General features: G+C 45.1%; 2 protein-coding genes across 2 annotated transcripts in view; one reads left to right on the plus strand and one right to left on the minus strand.

The window, feature by feature from the left end:
* Window positions 1-1,310: 1,310 nt before the first annotated feature.
* Window positions 1,311-10,758, minus strand: LOC310794143 (diamine acetyltransferase 1-like). The gene is made up of 6 exons (XM_083656051.1): window positions 10,461-10,758; window positions 9,880-9,931; window positions 9,227-9,307; window positions 6,787-6,888; window positions 3,373-3,413; window positions 1,311-2,040 (listed from the first exon to the last, which is right to left on the minus strand). Exons 1-6 carry the CDS (start codon window positions 10,521-10,523, stop codon window positions 1,864-1,866), a joined length of 516 nt encoding a protein of 171 aa, XP_083512177.1. The 5' UTR covers window positions 10,524-10,758; the 3' UTR covers window positions 1,311-1,863.
* Window positions 10,759-14,453: 3,695 nt separating this feature from the next.
* The window catches only part of acot9.1 (acyl-CoA thioesterase 9, tandem duplicate 1), a 28,211-nt gene continuing 24,633 nt past the window's right edge, over window positions 14,454-18,031 (plus strand). The window contains exon 1 of the mRNA XM_083632342.1: window positions 14,454-14,576. Within this exon, the coding sequence (XP_083488468.1) occupies window positions 14,563-14,576 (14 nt within the window). The 5' untranslated portion in view covers window positions 14,454-14,562. The remainder of the gene's footprint in view (window positions 14,577-18,031) is intronic.

Here is an 18,031-nt window from a genome sequence, read left to right on the forward strand (position 1 = left end):
GGCATCCGATCAGTTCTCAGCACAGCGGATGATCCGCTGCAGTCTGTTGATGTCCTTGAGAGTGGCAGCAGCGTAACAGATGGTGAAGGAGGAAGTGAGGATGGACTCGCATAACAAGGGTTAACTAACCCTTTAATTAATGTACCCTTATTGTAAAGTGCCCCCCCCATCAAACCTTTTGCTCAGTTTCAAAGAGAATGATACAAACATACCTATTATCTGACCTACAATAACTCACACATGGAGCCTGGTGAATATTTAACCAGTTTATCACAGTTTTTGTGTTTTTTGGATGTGCGTGAATGAGGAAAAAAAAAAGTGAACTCAAAGCGCACGTGTTGCTTTTCATATGTGAACCAATGTTCCCACTGCGCTGGGCCAACGGCCCTGCCGGTGTGATGGAAAAGTCAGGACACTCGACTCAGTCACTCAGTAATTCATGAAGGTTTTGTGGGAAAAGGGGCCGTAGCTAGGGATAGGAAGCTAGGGATAGGAAGGTGGTAGACCGGAAGTCGAGGGGTGGGTGGTGGTGGTGGTGGGGGGGAGGGGCTGGCGAGGGAAATGACAAGACGCTCTTCCCTCATGTACTGTAAACACAAACAATGGTTGCCTTGAAGGGACAGGTTTCATGCTACGTTTCAAACAGAGAAAGGGGCAGCTGTATTTCAAAGAAAAGGCTGGGTCAGTCCGTTATGCCCATGATGCAGTGCAGTACATTTGGCAGCGTTTGTACTGCTATTACAGGAAGAGATGAGATGATGTGGAGGAAGAGGGTGGCTGTTGTTGAATTCTCTGGTAGCAGGCATCACCGACTTGGGGAAAAAACCAAGAGGAAAAGAAGTGTTTGCATGCGAGAAAGTCCTGTGGAGACATACTGGCTGGCAAACGCAGGCTCATCCTGCAGCTTGGTAAAAACAGACTCAGGGTTCATGTCCACCAAAAGCGATACAGGCAGATGGGCTCGCCTTCGCCCTGTCATGCCCTGCCCCGCTGCTTCAGCTTGGTTGGCTGCCTTGCTGTATTTCTGGCTTCAATTGGTCGATTTCAAAATGGCCCCTCCTCTCGTTGCTGCCTTCCGTCACTCATCACCTTGCAAAGCATGCTGGGATACCTGGCCTCAGGACATCACGAATGACTAGACAAGAGGGGCCAAAATCAAAATAGACCAATTGAAAACGGAAATACAGCAAGGCAGCCAACCAAGCGGCAGCAGCGTGGCAGAGCTTGACCGGGTGAAAGCGAGTCCATGTAGACTGATGGCTTTTGGTGCCGTGGGCATGAACTGTCACACAGGACAAAGACAGCAGCGGCAGATTTGATTGATCCTTTATTAGCACACTTAACATAACTTTAACTCATCACACCACACGCTTTGCTTGAAACAGATGAGAAAATAAACGAAGCCAGTTAGCCGTCAGTTAGACAATGTGTGAAAAGAAGCAACTAAACAAGAGAGGCTTACAGTGAATACAATGCAACTCTGAACTACAGATAATCACTACTGGAAGAGTTTATGCCTCTTTTCAAGCTGAGCTACTCTAAGTGAGTTGCAATAACGCTCGTTTGACAGAGAGGAAGGCTGAGCAGTCACAGAGTCATAAACACAGAGAGGCTAGCCAGCTGCCACTCGGCAATCTGCTCTCAAACTCACAATAAATGGTCAAAGCTTGAGTTGGGCAGGTTGTCATTAACCCTGCCGGTGCCAACATGGCTGCTATTTAGAGCGCAACGCCATTAAAGAGCATCAGGAATGTGCCTCGTTAGCCAAAAAGCCACGGCCAAACTCTGTCTATGACTCAGGTTGGACTCTCACATTTCCACCTCTCTTCTCCCTCCTCCGCTGGACCCCCGCCAGGCGCCAGCTCATTCCTCAGTGGGCGCGGCCATCTTGTTGAGGCTGTCCTTGTCGAACCTGTAGAGCCTCCAGCCCTCCTCCTGAGAGAGGTCTTCGGCGCCGCGGCGCTTGTAGAAGTTGATGGACGGCTCGTTGTTCTCCGCAACGACAAACTGCATGGTCCTGCAGTGAGTCTTCATCGCCAGCTGGCAGAGGGAGGACAGGAAAGCAGGTAAGATGAAGAGAGAAGTAAGTAGATTACAATATTTAAATGCGATCTCAAATAAACAGATTTTAATTCCTTGGCCTTTTCATTTTGCTAGTGGTGAAATACTAGACTCAGCTCTCAGTCTTAATCCGTTTCACTACTGTAAGACTGAGAATATTATTATTTAAATCTTTTCATAACGTTAGGTGGTGCTGTTGGAAGCCTTGCATCGGAGAACCAATCATGAGTGTTGTGGGCGGGCCTGCTTTCTGGGAGCAGTGACGCTCATGCAGAACCGGTGCTGTCATGTTTGCAGAGAAACATATTAATCACTTGGAAACAAACATAACCTGTTAATAGGATGTGTTTCATCCGGCCCCGGTGGCTAGAGGTCTTTCCCCCAGCGATTAAGCCCGACTCCCGAGGCTAACGTTACACAGCCTGCTGATGACTTCACAGCATTCACAGTAGCAAGCGGACCACTTCCGGGTAGGAACAATTATTGTAAAATAAACAACAGGTATAAACTCTCTTTGCAGCACATCAGTGTCTTGCTCTATATTGGAATTATGAAACATTGCATTGCCGCTACCAAATAAAATTCTAATAATAAATGTAGGCGTGTCTGCTGCCGGCCGTACTCGCCGGGCTCAATGAACCAGATTTGGAACAGTAAATTCCCAGACGTTTGGTGGTTAGGTGGCGCTGTTGGCGCCGCTCACCAAACGTCTGGAAACCGAGACTAGTGAAATACATATTTTTCCTCTTACCTGTAGTGCTATTTATCCAATCTATATCAGCGGCCGCCGCTAACATCTGACTGTAAACCGTATGGAAGTCAAATAATGTGTTCTCGGAGCACTTAGTTTTAATGTGTTCTCCGAGCGCTTCGTTTTTATTTTAACGATAAAAGGAGCATCAGCAGCACCACACAGAAATCAGAAACTAAAAGTGAGGAGCTGTCTGCAATAGCCTAATTAACAAATAATTGATTACAAAATAAATAACGGCATCATTCAAATGCATTCTCATACATAATAATCCTTCCTATAATAAAATTGCCTAGGCGGGCGGCCGGTGTTAGTCACGTTTTGTGTCACAAACGTGACATCAGGCTGTGATGCCCCCTGGTGGTAGGAGAGTTATTTTACCTCTACACTACCCAGATGCGAGCAGTGAATCCACTGTTGTCAGTACTGCTGCAGTTTATGGTGAATTTCAAATTCTTGGATTTTTTTTCTTAGATGAGCCACATGAATGTTTCCAAGTTGTCACAAACACATTGTACCTGAAACTGCCATTGTGCTGCAATGATAACTCCAATACTCACATCACTGAGCTGCTTCAGGATCTCTGAACCGATGCCATTACCTGGAGGGAAGAGAGAAGGGGATTGTTAAAGAGGAACTCCGCAACCAGTTTGAGCTCCTTTCTGTCTACTGTGTGGTTTAAAGCAGTGGTTCTCAACTGGTGGGTCAGGACCCAAACACTGCTGTCTTTCAGAGCCTGTAGCAGGCTCGTTTTTAAAGCATATCCTCTGAAACTAGAAGGCCTTAGGCCCGGCATCCATTGGTACCAAACATGTCATCTTAGCTGTGAGCATCACCAGTTTAAACTTGGTTAAAAAGCATATACAATAAGCCTAAAAAAAAAATCTAAATTTTGGGTTGTGACTTAATGACTAAGGAAAAATGTGGGTCATGAGGCTACACCAGTTGAGAACCACTGGAAATGCAAGAGAAAATGTAAGCCAATGTGTGAAGAGCAGGAAGAGGAGGGGGGTTGGGGTTGAGTCAGGTTGGTCAGAAGAGGAAGGAGTTTGGGGTTGAGTCAGGTTGGTGATAAGAGGAGGGGGTTTGGGGTTGAGTCAGGTTGGTGATAAGAGGAGGGGGTTGGGGTTGAGTCAGGTTGGTGAGAAGAGGGGGTTGGGGTTGAGTCAGGTTGGTGAGAAGAGGGGGTTGGGGTTGAGTCAGGTTGGTGAGAAGAGGGAGTTTGGGGTTGAGTCAGGTTGGTGAGAAGAGGGAGTTTGGGGTTGAGTCAGGTTGGTGAGAAGAGGGTTTGGGGTTGAGTCAGGTTGGTCAGAAGAGGGGGGTTGGGGTTGAGTCGGGTTGGTGAGAAGAGGGAGTTTGGGGTTGAGTCAGGTTGGTGAGAAGAGGGTTTGGGGTTGAGTCAGGTTGGTGAGAAGAGGGTTTGGGGTTGAGTCAGGTTGGTGAGAAGAGGGTTTGGGGTTGAGTCAGGTTGGTGAGAAGAGGGTTTGGGGTTGAGTCAGGTTGGTGAGAAGAGGGAGTTTGGGGTTGAGTCAGGTTGGTGAGAAGAGGGTTTGGGGTTGGTGAGAAGAGGGTTTGGGGTTGGGTCGGGTTGGTGAGAAGAGGGTTTGGGGTTGAGTCAGGTTGGTGAGAAGAGGGTTTGGGGTTGAGTCAGGTTGGTGAGAAGAGGGAGTTTGGGGTTGAGTCAGGTTGGTGAGAAGAGGGAGTTTGGGGTTGAGTCAGGTTGGTGAGAAGAGGGTTTGGGGTTGAGTCAGGTTGGTGAGAAGAGGGTTTGGGGTTGAGTCAGGTTGGTGAGAAGAGGGTTTGGGGTTGAGTCAGGTTGGTGAGAAGAGGGAGTTTGGGGTTGAGTCAGGTTGGTGAGAAGAGGGTTTGGGGTTGGTGAGAAGAGGGTTTGGGGTTGGGTCGGGTTGGTGAGAAGAGGGTTTGGGGTTGAGTCAGGTTGGTGAGAAGAGGGTTTGGGGTTGAGTCAGGTTGGTGAGAAGAGGGAGTTTGGGGTTGAGTCAGGTTGGTGAGAAGAGGGTTTGGGGTTGAGTCGGGTTGGTCAGAAGAGGGAGTTTGGGGTTGAGTCGGGTTGGTCAGAAGAGGGTTTGGGGTTGAGTCGGGTTGGTCAGAAGAGGGGGGTGGGGGTTGAGTCAGGTTGGTGAGGAGGCTCAAATGGGTCTGTGGCTCTAATGTGTAATAATAGAGTGTTTTGTTGCTACTCATGTTTTATGTAGTTTTAGAGTGTACTGCTGCTACCTATGTTCTATGTATGTTTTTATTATGTTCTACGTTTTACGCTCTATGTTTTTTGTGTTTTATGTTTTATGGGGACAACGGATGGAAATTAGCCTCGTGCTAAATCCGGCAATTTTTACACTTTTACTATGTTCCAGGTTTTACTATCTGTTCTGTGGTTTCTGTGTTCATTAATTTTGCACTGTCCCGTCCAAATAAACGAATAAATAAATAAATAAATAATTATATAAATAATAGGGGTTCTTGATATGAAAAGGGTTGAGAACCAGTCATTTAGATCATTGGTCCCCAACCACCGGGCCGCGGACTGGTACCGGTAGTTGAAACATAGTTTAGAGTTGACGTTTATTTATGTTTGTAGTTAAAACAAAAACATAAATACTGTATAGGCTACATACAGTACAACACAAAAGGCTGTTATTTACCCTTTGTCGCCACCTGGTGAGTATATATATATATATATATATATATAGTGTCCAGGAATAGACTAGTGACCACTGGAGAGACAGTTGACAGCCGGAACAGGGACGGCACCCGGGTAGCAGTATGGGTTAGCTCCCCAGCCTGCGTCTTCCGTGAGGAAGAAGCCCAACAATCCACAAGAGGCCTTTTAGGAGGGCCATTCAAGCCGCAAGTGGAGTCTGCAGTGCCACCAATTACTGGTACTGCATGGTATCCACCAAGATACCATCACGTCGGAATGAGATGTTTGGAGCGGGGGAGTCTGGTGCAGCGCACAGGACCTGGTGAGACGAGGGAGGAGCCCGGCCGGGTGGCAACCCACAGAGCCGGGTCCCTCTACGTACCAGAGCCCCCCCCCCGGCAGAGTAGTTCCGGAGCAGCGGATTGAGTGGCCCTGACCACGTGACCACCTTCGACCCTTCCTAGAGGGCTGACCGTGGGTAGCTACTGGGACGTAAGTTGGGGCTTGGCCAGCCCCGGCTGGGTCACCTGGGCGAGGGTGTATGATGTTGCGAGACCCGAAACATCCTATGACCCCAGGGTACATCACTGAGGATATGTCCCAGTTGCATCCATGCAATGTTTTTTTCTATCCACCTTATTTTTGGCAGCCATTTTGCCTTACATTAAGTATGGGTTCTATTTCCGGTGTAACCAATTTAGATAACCCCCCAGCCCCGACAAAAAAAGCGTCTATGAGGATTTTACCCTTTTACAGCAGAGCCATTCTGCTCTACAGCCGTGTCGTTCGGGTGCTGGGATAACGTAATGCATTGTGGGTAGTCGGCTACTACTGTGGCTAATGTTAGCGCCTAGCTAGCTATGTTACATGACAGTAAAACGCCACCAAATTGATTTAACTTTTAACCATTTCGAGTAACACACATTTCGAGTTTCCATACGGACCTCCAGCGTTGGTTAGTTGTTTATAACGTGACTATATTTATAACTTTTATAACGGACTCCAGCTTCCGGTTTATAATTCGGGTCTGCAGCCAGAGTATAACAAAGGAAATGGCAAGCGGCAACAATGAGTCACGTTAAACCGGACCTTGTACCCACGGTTCTTTTTTTACAGTGGGGCATTCAAAAATAAGGTGGATATATATATAACTAATAATATAATATATAACTAAAACCATTCAAATTGACAACCGGTCCGCGACTTTTTTTTCTCCATGTATCTACCAGTCCTACAAAAAAGGTTGGGAACCCCTGATTTAGATGACGGCTCAGGTGTAGCGGGGGAAGGAGTTAGGAGAAGGGGGGGACCTCACCCCTGTACTCCTCCATCACAAAGAAGTCCTCCAGGTGGAGCTGCTTGCCGACCCAGGGGTCGTAGGTGAAGTAGTACATGGCAAAACCAATCACCTTTGGACCTGAGGAAGACAGGAAGTCAGACGAGCTGCACAGTTCAAACGGCCACTGCTAGTTGCCTTATCCAAATTGCCATCAGTAAAATCTAAGACAATGTCGAGCTGAATATTTTCAGTTACTTTGCCATGAGGTTAAATGTAAAGGTACAGATTAGGGATGCACGATGATATCGGCACGTCATCATGATCAGTATCTGCCGATAAATAAAGGATTTAACATGAAATATCTGCATCGGCCCAAAACTAACATTTCTGACGATATAATGACGCTTGAATTATGCACAAATGCTCGATGCTTGACTAATTTGAAGTAATTTTCTTATTTTGCCAAGTGAATGTGTACATTTTGAAAAGCATTGTATGCATGGCCCTGTTCAGGCCTGGGATTAACATGCATCTTGGGTGATCGATCACAAGTGGCCAGCTCTAAGTACGTCTGTTCACACCTGGCATTAGAATCTGTCTCCATGAATGCTTCTTGTGATCAGACCTCACTTCCCCGCCCCATATGCAAATAAACACTAGTAATGCTGAGAGTAAAAATACAGTGCTGGCTGCTTTGGCTTTTTGTTTGGCAATTAATACCATTGAATTATTATAGAAACATTACAGCTGCAATTATTACTGACTTATTCGATGGGTATCAGGCTTGCCACTTTGCAGAAATTTTCCTGTCGGTCCCTGTCTCTACCACAGAGAGTACATTTATTTAGCTGGGCTCATCATGTTGGACCATGTAACAAAATCTATTTTGTTAATTGCAATAATTTAAAATTTTACCATTTAAAATTGGAAATTATAATACAGTTTGTATACCAGCAGAATACATCCGTTTAATTTGAGCTCAGAACTAAATGTTAGGAGAGAGTTGCATAATGATGTCATTAACTGAGCCAGGATTCCCTTTGTTATGCAGAGGAGGTCCATAGAGTAGGTGGTCCTTATACCTCCTAGGTCACATTGCTGTTCAGACACACACGGGAATCCAGCCACATGTGGCTCAGGCCACCTCCGAAGGTGGCTTGAGGCAATCAAATCTCAATGCGCATTGGGTGCGTTCAGACCTGTACTTTACTGAGATCAGAGCACCAAAGATCAGAACTGGGCCGTTTAAATGCCAGGGGTCATTGTCTGCATGCATCTGCCAGTGGGCCATCATGATAAGAGTAGGCATAATGTATTAATTCCATTACAGGTGAGACTTGATGTACTCTGAAATTAGGTTGGAGAAGCTATTTGTCGCGTGGAAACAATGTGATGTAGAGAGTAGATTTGCCTATGTTTCAGTATTGGTATATGCACATGTGTTTGATTGTGTGTGTTTAAACAAGAGGTGTCCGTGCATGAGCTGCAACAGCTGTGAATGGGTTTCGGTTTCCTGATAATATCTTATAATATACAGCTTCATTTATAAACAGGAAGTGCACACCGCAAGCTACTCAAGAAACCAATCTCAATTTGAGCTAGTAGGAAACAAACTGTTCATGGAGGCAGCATTGATGACGCACTAAAATGTTCAAATGTAGAGAAGCTGGTGAAAAAATAAGACGTTAAAACATGTTCCTCCCTGTGTATGTACAGATGCAGCAATCTTCAATTAGCATCTGGACTATATGTCTGCCAGCCAAGATCCATGATCCAATATACTTTAACTTCAACCAATTCAACTTCTTAATCAACAGTATAGATATCATTTGTTTCTCTCAAGCAATGTCCATTTCAACTCGAAACATGAACATTCTACTTGCCCCCAGCTTACTTCCTGTTGCAGTGTTTGCTATAACTGAAAGGGCATCAGAATCACTTTTATTGCCACAGTATGCAAGATTACATAGGAGGAATTTGTCTTAGTGTCAGTATGCAGCGTAGTGGTCATCTCAATATTCAGAGATAAAGAAATAGGAAAAATAAATAAGACAATCACAACGTTGCAAGTGCAGTCCAATATATACACAACACATAAGCTAGGTTCCAAACTGTTCACTAGCGATACAATTCTGTGAAAACAGTCTATATATCGAGTATGACCCACTGATGATGCTGTAAGTTGTCTTATCTGTACATGGTGTGTGTATGACCCCTAAACTGACACAAATTAGACCATGGAACAAGATTTTTTCCCAGGGTTCCCCATTGGATGATGACGAAAAAAGAATACATTCTGTCATTGTGTTACTTATGGATGAAATTATTGTGAAAATAATTATTTGCCTTTTTGCTGGGGACCTCCTGGAACCACCATAAGGACCCCTGGAGGTTCCCAGACCCCACTTTGAGAACCACTGGTGCATGCTGCAATGGATTACAAAACTTTGCAACTGAAAGGAATTACGTGTCATACCCTCACTGCTCGTCTCTCCTTGGATCTCTGCCAGGATGCAGTGGTAAAATGGAGTTTCACCAAATCCATCCTCAAGGAGCTCTGCAACAACAAGTTTTTACACACTTTATAATAATAATAATAATAATACATCGGATTTATATAGCGCTTTTCCAAATGCTCAAAGACGCTTCACAATACAAAACAATATAATACCATAACTTAAGAAAGGAGAAGAAAATAAATAAAGAAAATAAATAAAAGGTGAGAGAGGGAGGAGTTCATGGGTTGAAAGCAAGGGTGAAAAGGTGGGTTTTGAGGGCGTGTTTAAATGATGACAGAGTGTCTGCTTGACGGATATGGCTGGGGAGGGCGTTCCAGAGGGTGGGGGCAGCTGCAGCGAAGGCCCTGTCGCCCCAGGTCCGGAGCTTCGTTCTGGTGGTTTGGAGAAGGTTAGCATCTGCGGACCTGAGGCGACGGGTAGGCTTATGGAGGTGAAGGAGATCAGAGAGATAGGAGGGGGCCAGGTTGTTGAGGGCTTTGAAGGTGATGAGTAATAATTCATGAAGTCTGTGTGTGTGTGTGTGTGTGTGTGTGTGTGTGTGTGTGTGTGTGTGTGTGTGTGTTCTGTATGAAGGCAGATGAAGAACCAGCCAAAACACAAGCGCCCTCACCTTTTTCAGTCAGGGCCACCTGATCCTCCATGTCCTCATATTTTGCAAGTTCCTGAGGATAATAAACAAACAACACTTCTGTGATTATATATCCACCAAGCATTTAAATAACATCACCCATCCATCTGACAACGTTGCGTATATATTGCGACGTAAATAACCCTTTTCCATCAGCAGCCTAACTACAACGTTACAAATACGAACAGAATAATACGAAGCTAGTTATCTGCTTTGGCCATATTTGGAAGTCATGAATCATCCAGGATATGAGCAGTTTGGCTGCAAACAAAGAGCCGAGACTGTGAGCTCACATTCCGACATCCCCCGGACATTTTCACATGCTAATTTAGCACAATGACCATCAATGTAGCTTTATGAGAAAGTCTTTATCTCTTGATGTCGTCGTCGAGCATAGTTGTAAACAAGAGTTCAAGTTCAACTAAGGACAAGCTAGGCGACCGCTCTAAGCTTCTTACAGATACTTTTAGCGATTAACGTCAAATTAAACTGGATTAAAAACGCCGCATGCACTTCAAAATATATGAACTGGTTTAGAACAAGATATTTGGGTCCAGGCCTACCTTTACCAGTCGTAATATATCAGGCACGTCTCTGGGTTCCGCTTTTCGTAATTTATACTCCATTTTCTTCTTTTACTCTTTTTTCCTTTTCTCAGAAGTCCTCGGTATGTGAAGTGAAGGAATAGATACTTCTTCATTCGCTTCAGAGTGGCTTAAATCCCACAGTCAGCCTCTGCTCTGGTCCTGACGCGTGTTTGGAGACAGGCACATTCAGTTGGAGAACCCGCTCGGGTCGCTGCAGCTCAACTGACTGACTGCTCTTTTGTTTACCTCGGTGCTTTTATAGCGGGCTCGCGGAAGGGGGGGGGGGGGGTCGCTTGACACGACTCTCCGATTTCTGACCAGTCAGGGCAGCACTTCAGTGTTCTTTTTATGACCAATTGAGGCAAAGGAACGCCCACTTGACCGAGTTCTCTGTTAGGAAATCTTTGTTTTTGTTGATGGGAATCCACATCTGCAGTGCACCCTGCACGCCTAGGCACTTTCTGCACGTATAGCATCAGAATTCGACGAGTCATTATTAGTGTTTCTCATATTGTAGTCTCACACAACCCCCCGGAATTCCACTTTAGCTCAGTAGCTATTTAGCCTGACTCCGCCAGATGGGGGCGGCATTGTTCCACATCGTTTGTGAAACAGAACGTGAAGCAAACCCATCCATCTGGCAACATCAGGTTAGTAGCTATTGAAAGCAGCAATATAACACGAATAGCCCGGTTTGACAGACAACAATTAAGGTAGGTACGGTTTTATTGTGATTGCTAGTGGAATTCTGGGGGTGGGTGTGTGTGTGTGTGTGTGTGTGGGGGGGGGGGGGGGGTGAGTAGTTGAATTCTGAGACTTTCTGCACAAGCACATACCATGGCTTTTTTTCCATGGCACACTGCACATCATCAATTAGGGTATAAACTGCTATCCCATCCATTATTCTTTATTCGGATCCCCATTAGCTTCCACAAAATGGTTGCTAGCCTCACTCCGTTACAACATAGTGCAAAAAATAAAAAATAAAATAAAAAAACAAGAGGCAACAAGCAATAAAGCAGTAGACACGCCACAGACAGTGGGGTATTCACTGCACATATGTGCAAATGGCATGAACATACTTTAAACATAATTAAACATAATAACATTCTGTTAGGTGCAAATAGCATATTCCTAATTAAACATACTATTGAACATTAGTCATACGTGATGGTAGCAGCTGCAGTGTGGTACAGTACGGCTACTACACTATTTGCCTTTTTGCTGGGGACCTCCTGGACCTCCAGGAGTCTCGTGGCCTGCGAGAAGAAACTGTCCCTCAAGCGATTTGTGCGTGCTCTTGGGACCCTGTATCTCCTCCCTGAGGGTAGCAGGGAGAACAGACTGTTGTGGGGGTGGTTTGTGTCTTTGATGATCTTCAGGGACCTTCTGAGGCACCGCTGGTTGTACAGATCTTGCAGTTCTGTCAGCTCACATCCTGTTACGTGCTGGGCCGCGCGCCTCACCCTTCTTAGCGCCCTGCGGTCCATGGTGGTGCAGTTCCCGTACCAGGTGGTGAAGCAGCCAGTCAGCAGGCTTTCAATGGTGCCTCTGTAGAAGTCCCTGAGGATTTTTGGCCTTAGCCGAATTTCTTCAGGCGCCTGAGTCCGTGTAGTCGCTGTTGGGTATTTTTGACAACAGTGGCGGTGTGGTTGGCCCATGTCAGGTCCTGGTGGATATTGACTCCCAGGTACTTGAAGCTGTCCACCCTTTCCACCACTGTGCCATTGATGGTGATTGGGGGGTGTGCGCCTGGCACCATTGTTCCAGGGCCTCCACCTCCTTTCTGTAGGCCGTCTCATCGCTCCTGGAGATCAGCCCCACGACCGCTGTGTCGTCTGCAAACTTCACATGGTGTTTGAAGTTTGAGTCACCACGCAGTCGTGGGTGTAGAGGTCATACCAGAAGGGGCTGGAGACGCACCCCTGTGGCGCTCCTATGCTGATGGTCAGTGGGGAGGAGGTGAGGTTGCCCACTCTCACCACCTGGCGGCGGTCTGTTAGAAAGTCCAGGATCCAGTCACACATTGCTGTGCTTAGTCATTGAGATGGTGTCAACTTTGCTGGAGTCCCAAGTCAGTCTCAAGTCTTGGCACACATCATTGCAACATCTCTCAAGCTCTTTTTGGCTCGTTATCCCAGTTTTAGACCAAGCTACAAGATTTTAAACAATGCATCAACAGCTGTAGTGTAAATATCAAACATATGCACCAGAGAAGTAACCTGACGTTGCCAGATGGATTGGTTTGCTTCACATTCTGTTTCACAAACGACTGATTGTGAATTTGTGGAACAATGCCACCCCCATCTGGCGGAGTCAGGCTACCAGAGAAGTCCATATACTGTATAAAGTTTTTTGTTTTTGTCATATATCCCAGAAGAAGGAGTCTAATGATTTACTAAATTTTCACCAGCTATACCCTTAGATGTCTTGATTCGATTTATTTATTTAAGATCCCCATTAACCACTGCCTCATGCAGCGATTATTCTTCCTGGGGTCTGAAATTACAATATAAAATTCAAGAAACAAATTTTTTAAAATAAAAATACATAATGAAATCAAATAATACAACAATAACGATTAAAGGCTAATCCGTGTAAAATTGCTTAGTGGGACTGGGACGGTTTCAATGTCCAGTATCAATTTGTTACAACCTGGCGAGAGGTCCCGGGTTTAGATCCCGGACAGGCCTCCCCCATATATTACAACCTGCGGCTCAAGGAAATAACAAAAAGAGTCATACGGAAAAAACAACAAACAAACAAAATCAGTTAAAATAATAATGTATTAACTAACAAACTATTAGGGAAAATGACTAGACAACACAAACTAAGGAGAGACACGGTCTGAAGGTTTTTAAAGGCCAAGGAGTAGGCTACACCGGGCCTAGGTGCACTCAATCTAGCCTGGGTAAACCCATCCCCCACGTGACCTGCTCTCAGACTGGGAACTGAGAGAGCAGGTCACGTGGGGGCTGGGTTTACCTAGGCTACACTCAATCAGCCTGACGACCCCAACCTGGCAAGACAGGGCCAGGAGAGTAGCCTACGTAACGTCACACAATTTAATTACACTAAACTAAATATCTAGCTTTTTTATATGGTTTTAATGGGCTAAAAACTTGGTGAGCATCATGAGTTTGTTTTCTATTCTCAGTTTCAACTTAATTAAAATCAGTCATTCCATACAAATCCAGAAAACAGATTTTGAACTCAGTTGTCAGGTGGGGCAAATCTCAGAACTTTTAGTCTAAATTATGGAAAAGTAGCCTACTTTACACTGTGGCCTACAACACTATGAACTGTGGCACAGCAGGCAAAATATGTTGTTTATACACTGTAAGCAGTTTATTTTCAATGTTATACACTGTAAGCAGTTGAGTTGATATTGAATCAAATGTTGTCAGTCAGTTTATTGACCATTTAATGTATTTGCATAAATGATGTAATAGAGAGGTTTGACAGAGTGCACACATTCCCTCTGTTTCCCCCCTGGCTCTGTGGTCATTGTATGTACCTCCTTTCTCTGTTTATTTTATCTTTATTTCTGTTTTCCATGTATGTTATATAATACTGCCAATACGAGGGAATCGAGGGATCAGCCGAGCAGCATTTTGGTAAACAAACCGCGTCACTGGGTGGCAAGGGCAATGGAACCCTATGGAGCCTGAGCTTTGGGAGGCTTGAGTGTCTGACTCTAGCCGGAGCTGACCCTGTTTACATTTTAAAAACTGCGACAGTTCACACAACTTTAACACGACATGCATATATTATAGGCTACATCAAACTATTGAGCTACTTCTGCTCTCACTCGGAATGTCAAAATATAAGCGATGTGATGTATAGTTTTTAGATATTAACGTTCGTTTGGCACAACTCATAATAACTGCCGTGGGGTTATGACGTATTGTGATGGGGTGGGGCGAAAGAGCAACACGGAAGCAACCCGTCTGTCTTCGCTGTTGGCACCCGGCACCTTGGCACCGCTCTGCCGCGAGAAAATCTGTGCTTCACTGCTTCTCTCTCCTTTCATCAGTCTCTCGCTTCCTCTGCTCCCCCGAGACCCTGAGACGCTAACATGCTTTCACCGAGGTCAGTGCGATGACTTTAACAACATTTACATGTTGAAGCTGCCGCAGGATGCTGGACTTGCTAACTAACTAGCAACGCAGCTAGTAACAAGTTTGGGAGTCAGCTAACGCTAATAAAGCGATTAGGTTATTTCTATGCAGTCCCGTCACTAGTTTTTGTTGAAGAATTGTGTCTGTATAGCTGTTAGTGTTACATGATCCTATGCTATATGGGTGAAGAAGAAATGAGCGCCACCTGACATGTTAGCCAGCCACTAGCCAGGCCCCAGCAGGGTGGGGTTTGTATACACAAGGGGTGTGTCTGCTTGCTTCAGATTAGGCTCGTTTGAGATGAGCAAATTCTGCGCAGATTCGACCAGCGCCTTCTTTGCCCCGTTTCATGATGGTTAGAAAAGTTGTCCGACTTGCTCCGACTGCGTGAGCTACGGGACTCGTGAGACCGATGCGCCGCAGTTGCTTCCCACCATGGACAATTCTCTGTGAAGTCGAAACAGCCCAAAATATGAGCTGGACATTCAGTGTTTGACCCTAAAGTGTCTGAAAATAAACTTAGGGGGATGCGATGAGGTAACTACAGGGTAACAAGACTGTACTTATAGTATAACTACAGGGTAACAAGACTGTACTTATAGTATAACTTATAGTATAACGGGATCATGTCTATGTTCCCCGGGTTCTATATTCCCCGTTTTTCACTAACCCTAAACCTAACCTCCCCCAGACCCTAACCCAAAACATAACCTCTCCCACCCCCCACGCCTAAACCTAACCTCCCCCAGACCCTAACCCAAAACCTAACCTCTCCCAGGGAACATAGCGGGGAACATAGGACCCTATTTGGGAAAAGCGGGGAACATAGGACCCGGGAAACATAGGGATGACCCCAGTATAACTACAGGGTAACAAGACTGTACTTATAGTATAACTTATAGTATAACTACAGGGTAACAAGACTGTACTTAAAGTGGAACTACAGGTTAACCCACACCCAGGCTAGCTCTCGCCTGCTTTCCAGGCGAGGCGGCAGTCATCTCAAACGAGCCTATTGTTTTCTCAACAACAGCCGAGCAAAACCGAACTGACCGGGCAGGTGTTATGCCGAATGCATCTCCGCAGAGAATTGCATCCTCACCTCATCCCCCTAAGTTTATTTTCAGACACTTTAGGGCAGTGGCGTCAGTTCAGTAAGGCCAAGGTATGGCAAGGTCCGCGGTGGGGGGGTTTAGGGGGGGTGACCTTGCTTGGGGGGCCCCCTTGCTTGAAGATTTTTTTGAAATCAGTTGTGCAATAGACAATTTTCATGGGTTGCTTGTTTCTATGCAATTAATTTATAATGTCAACCTTATAAGGTTAACTAAGGAGACAACTACAGTATAAGTAGTAAACATTTTCTTTATTCTAGTCACTGTAAAACTAACATAACAAGTGCATTTTATGAATGCTGAACAAATGTGCACTGCAGGGATGCAGACCCATGGACAGTGAAAAAGGTGACAGCAGGGCACTGCAGGGCAGACATAAAACCACTGAAAAACCATTCACTTTTAGTGTCCTATTTTGGAATGAAAAAGGGGTCTGTCACCTAAAGGTGACTAGTTTGCATTCCTGGCAGTGTTAAATAGCTGGCTTACTTCACAATCGCGGGTGACATTAAGTCTGGTTTTTCACTAAAATAATATATAGAACATGTTTGTATCATCGACTTATATAAGATGGACGCCATTTCACCTTCCGTTTAGTGAAGCCGCTGCATGTTAGATCGCCGCCCTGACGGCTGAATCCAGTATTAGGTCACAAGGCCCGCCTCCCCATGTTAGTGGATGGGAAAATCACAACCGAAATAATCACAGTATACGTCAGATAATTTTTTTCCAAAGGTGGTTTGTATCATTTTAGATAGTCATTATCATGCTAATGCCTGTGCAAGTGGTCATTTTTCTGATCAGTTTGTTTTTAAGTAGTTATTTGACATATAAAAAGGGATAAAAATGGATGATTGACAGCTGTGGCAGCCAGTCTCAAGCCGTCATTGGCTGGACAGGCTCTTCACAGTATAGAACTAGCGTTAGTTTGACATAGACAGGACACAGTGCTGCTTTGTGCTTTCATCATGTAACGCTGCCTGGAGGTCTGGGTGGCTCTGCTGGGTATGTGGGCCCGGGACAGAGGCTCTTAGCACGGGTAGTGGCTCCCTGGAGGTCGGGGTGGCTGTGCTGGCTACCAGACATATCAATGGACCGCAATAAAAAGAACATTGTTTTGAGAAAGGCACGCGAGGAATTAACGTTGGTTGGGGACTGAAGTAAGTTCAGAAAATATGTGTTTTAGTAGTTACTCCAGCTACGTTAGCAATAGCGTTAGCCACTTTCGCTAGTCGGCTGTTTTTCATTATTTATCGGCTTAATATTACTATAACTTAACAACAATAACTTAACAACAATAACGATAGCTGGAATAACACAATAATATACACATATTTTCAGAACTTACCAGGTTGTCCAACTGCCAGGAAATGTGTTTTATAAGATGGGGCCTAGTACGCAAGCACCAGCCATGAGCTAATCGCTAACGGGTTAGCCGTTAGCGTCACATAAACAGGTTTTATTTTTGGTATTAAAGCAACAAACATTTTTATATGGATATCTCAGAGAAATGCTTTGACTGTGGGGCTGTTCGTTCTTCACAAGCTCCTTTCTTAGCTGTTGTAAGGATATACGGTAGTTAACAGAGACGAGACTAGGCAGCTAGGCTAACGTTACCACTGAGCTATATTAAATGGAACGTTACAGCAGGCTGCCCTACCCACACTATACCAGTAAACAACGTAGCGTAAAGCATCAAGGTTAGATTTGTAAAACCAACATTTGCTCCAAAAGGAATTAAATCATAAAGTTAATCAAAATGCCACGGAAACATTAGGCTAGCTTAATCAACACAGCAGTGGATCGGATCATTTCCCCAGTGAGGCCGAGAGGAGCCTCCACTTCCGGTCCGGGCTGAGAGCGCTGAGAGCACAGCAGCCCGGAGGAGGAATCTCCGACAACCAAAATCAGATTTTCGTACAGGCGTCATTTTGATAAACTGATCTCATAGTGGGACTCTTCCTGGTTACTTTTGGCGAGACAAAAAATATTACAACTTAAAGTGTCATATTTACAGAGCTAGACTGTATATAAATACACAACGCACTGTGCGCATTCTAGAAACAGCAGCTCTACATAAGAAAGTTCAGAGGGGCGTGGAGCTCTCAGAGGTTCTCAAAAAAAGGGAGCTACTGCGCAGACTCTGGTTCAGTGATCTGGCCGGATTTTGGCTTCAATACACATACAGGGCGGAGATAGGGACGCTCTCTCCATTCATATTATAACCCAATGGTTTGTATTGACATGACATGCACTTGTTCATGAATATGTTACATTTGAATAAACAGTGGTATGGCATTTATATAGTGTGTAG

Source organism: Poromitra crassiceps (genome assembly GCF_964638095.1).
Source record: "Poromitra crassiceps genome assembly, chromosome: 2".
In the NCBI taxonomy this organism is placed as follows: domain Eukaryota; kingdom Metazoa; phylum Chordata; class Actinopteri; order Beryciformes; family Melamphaidae; genus Poromitra; species Poromitra crassiceps.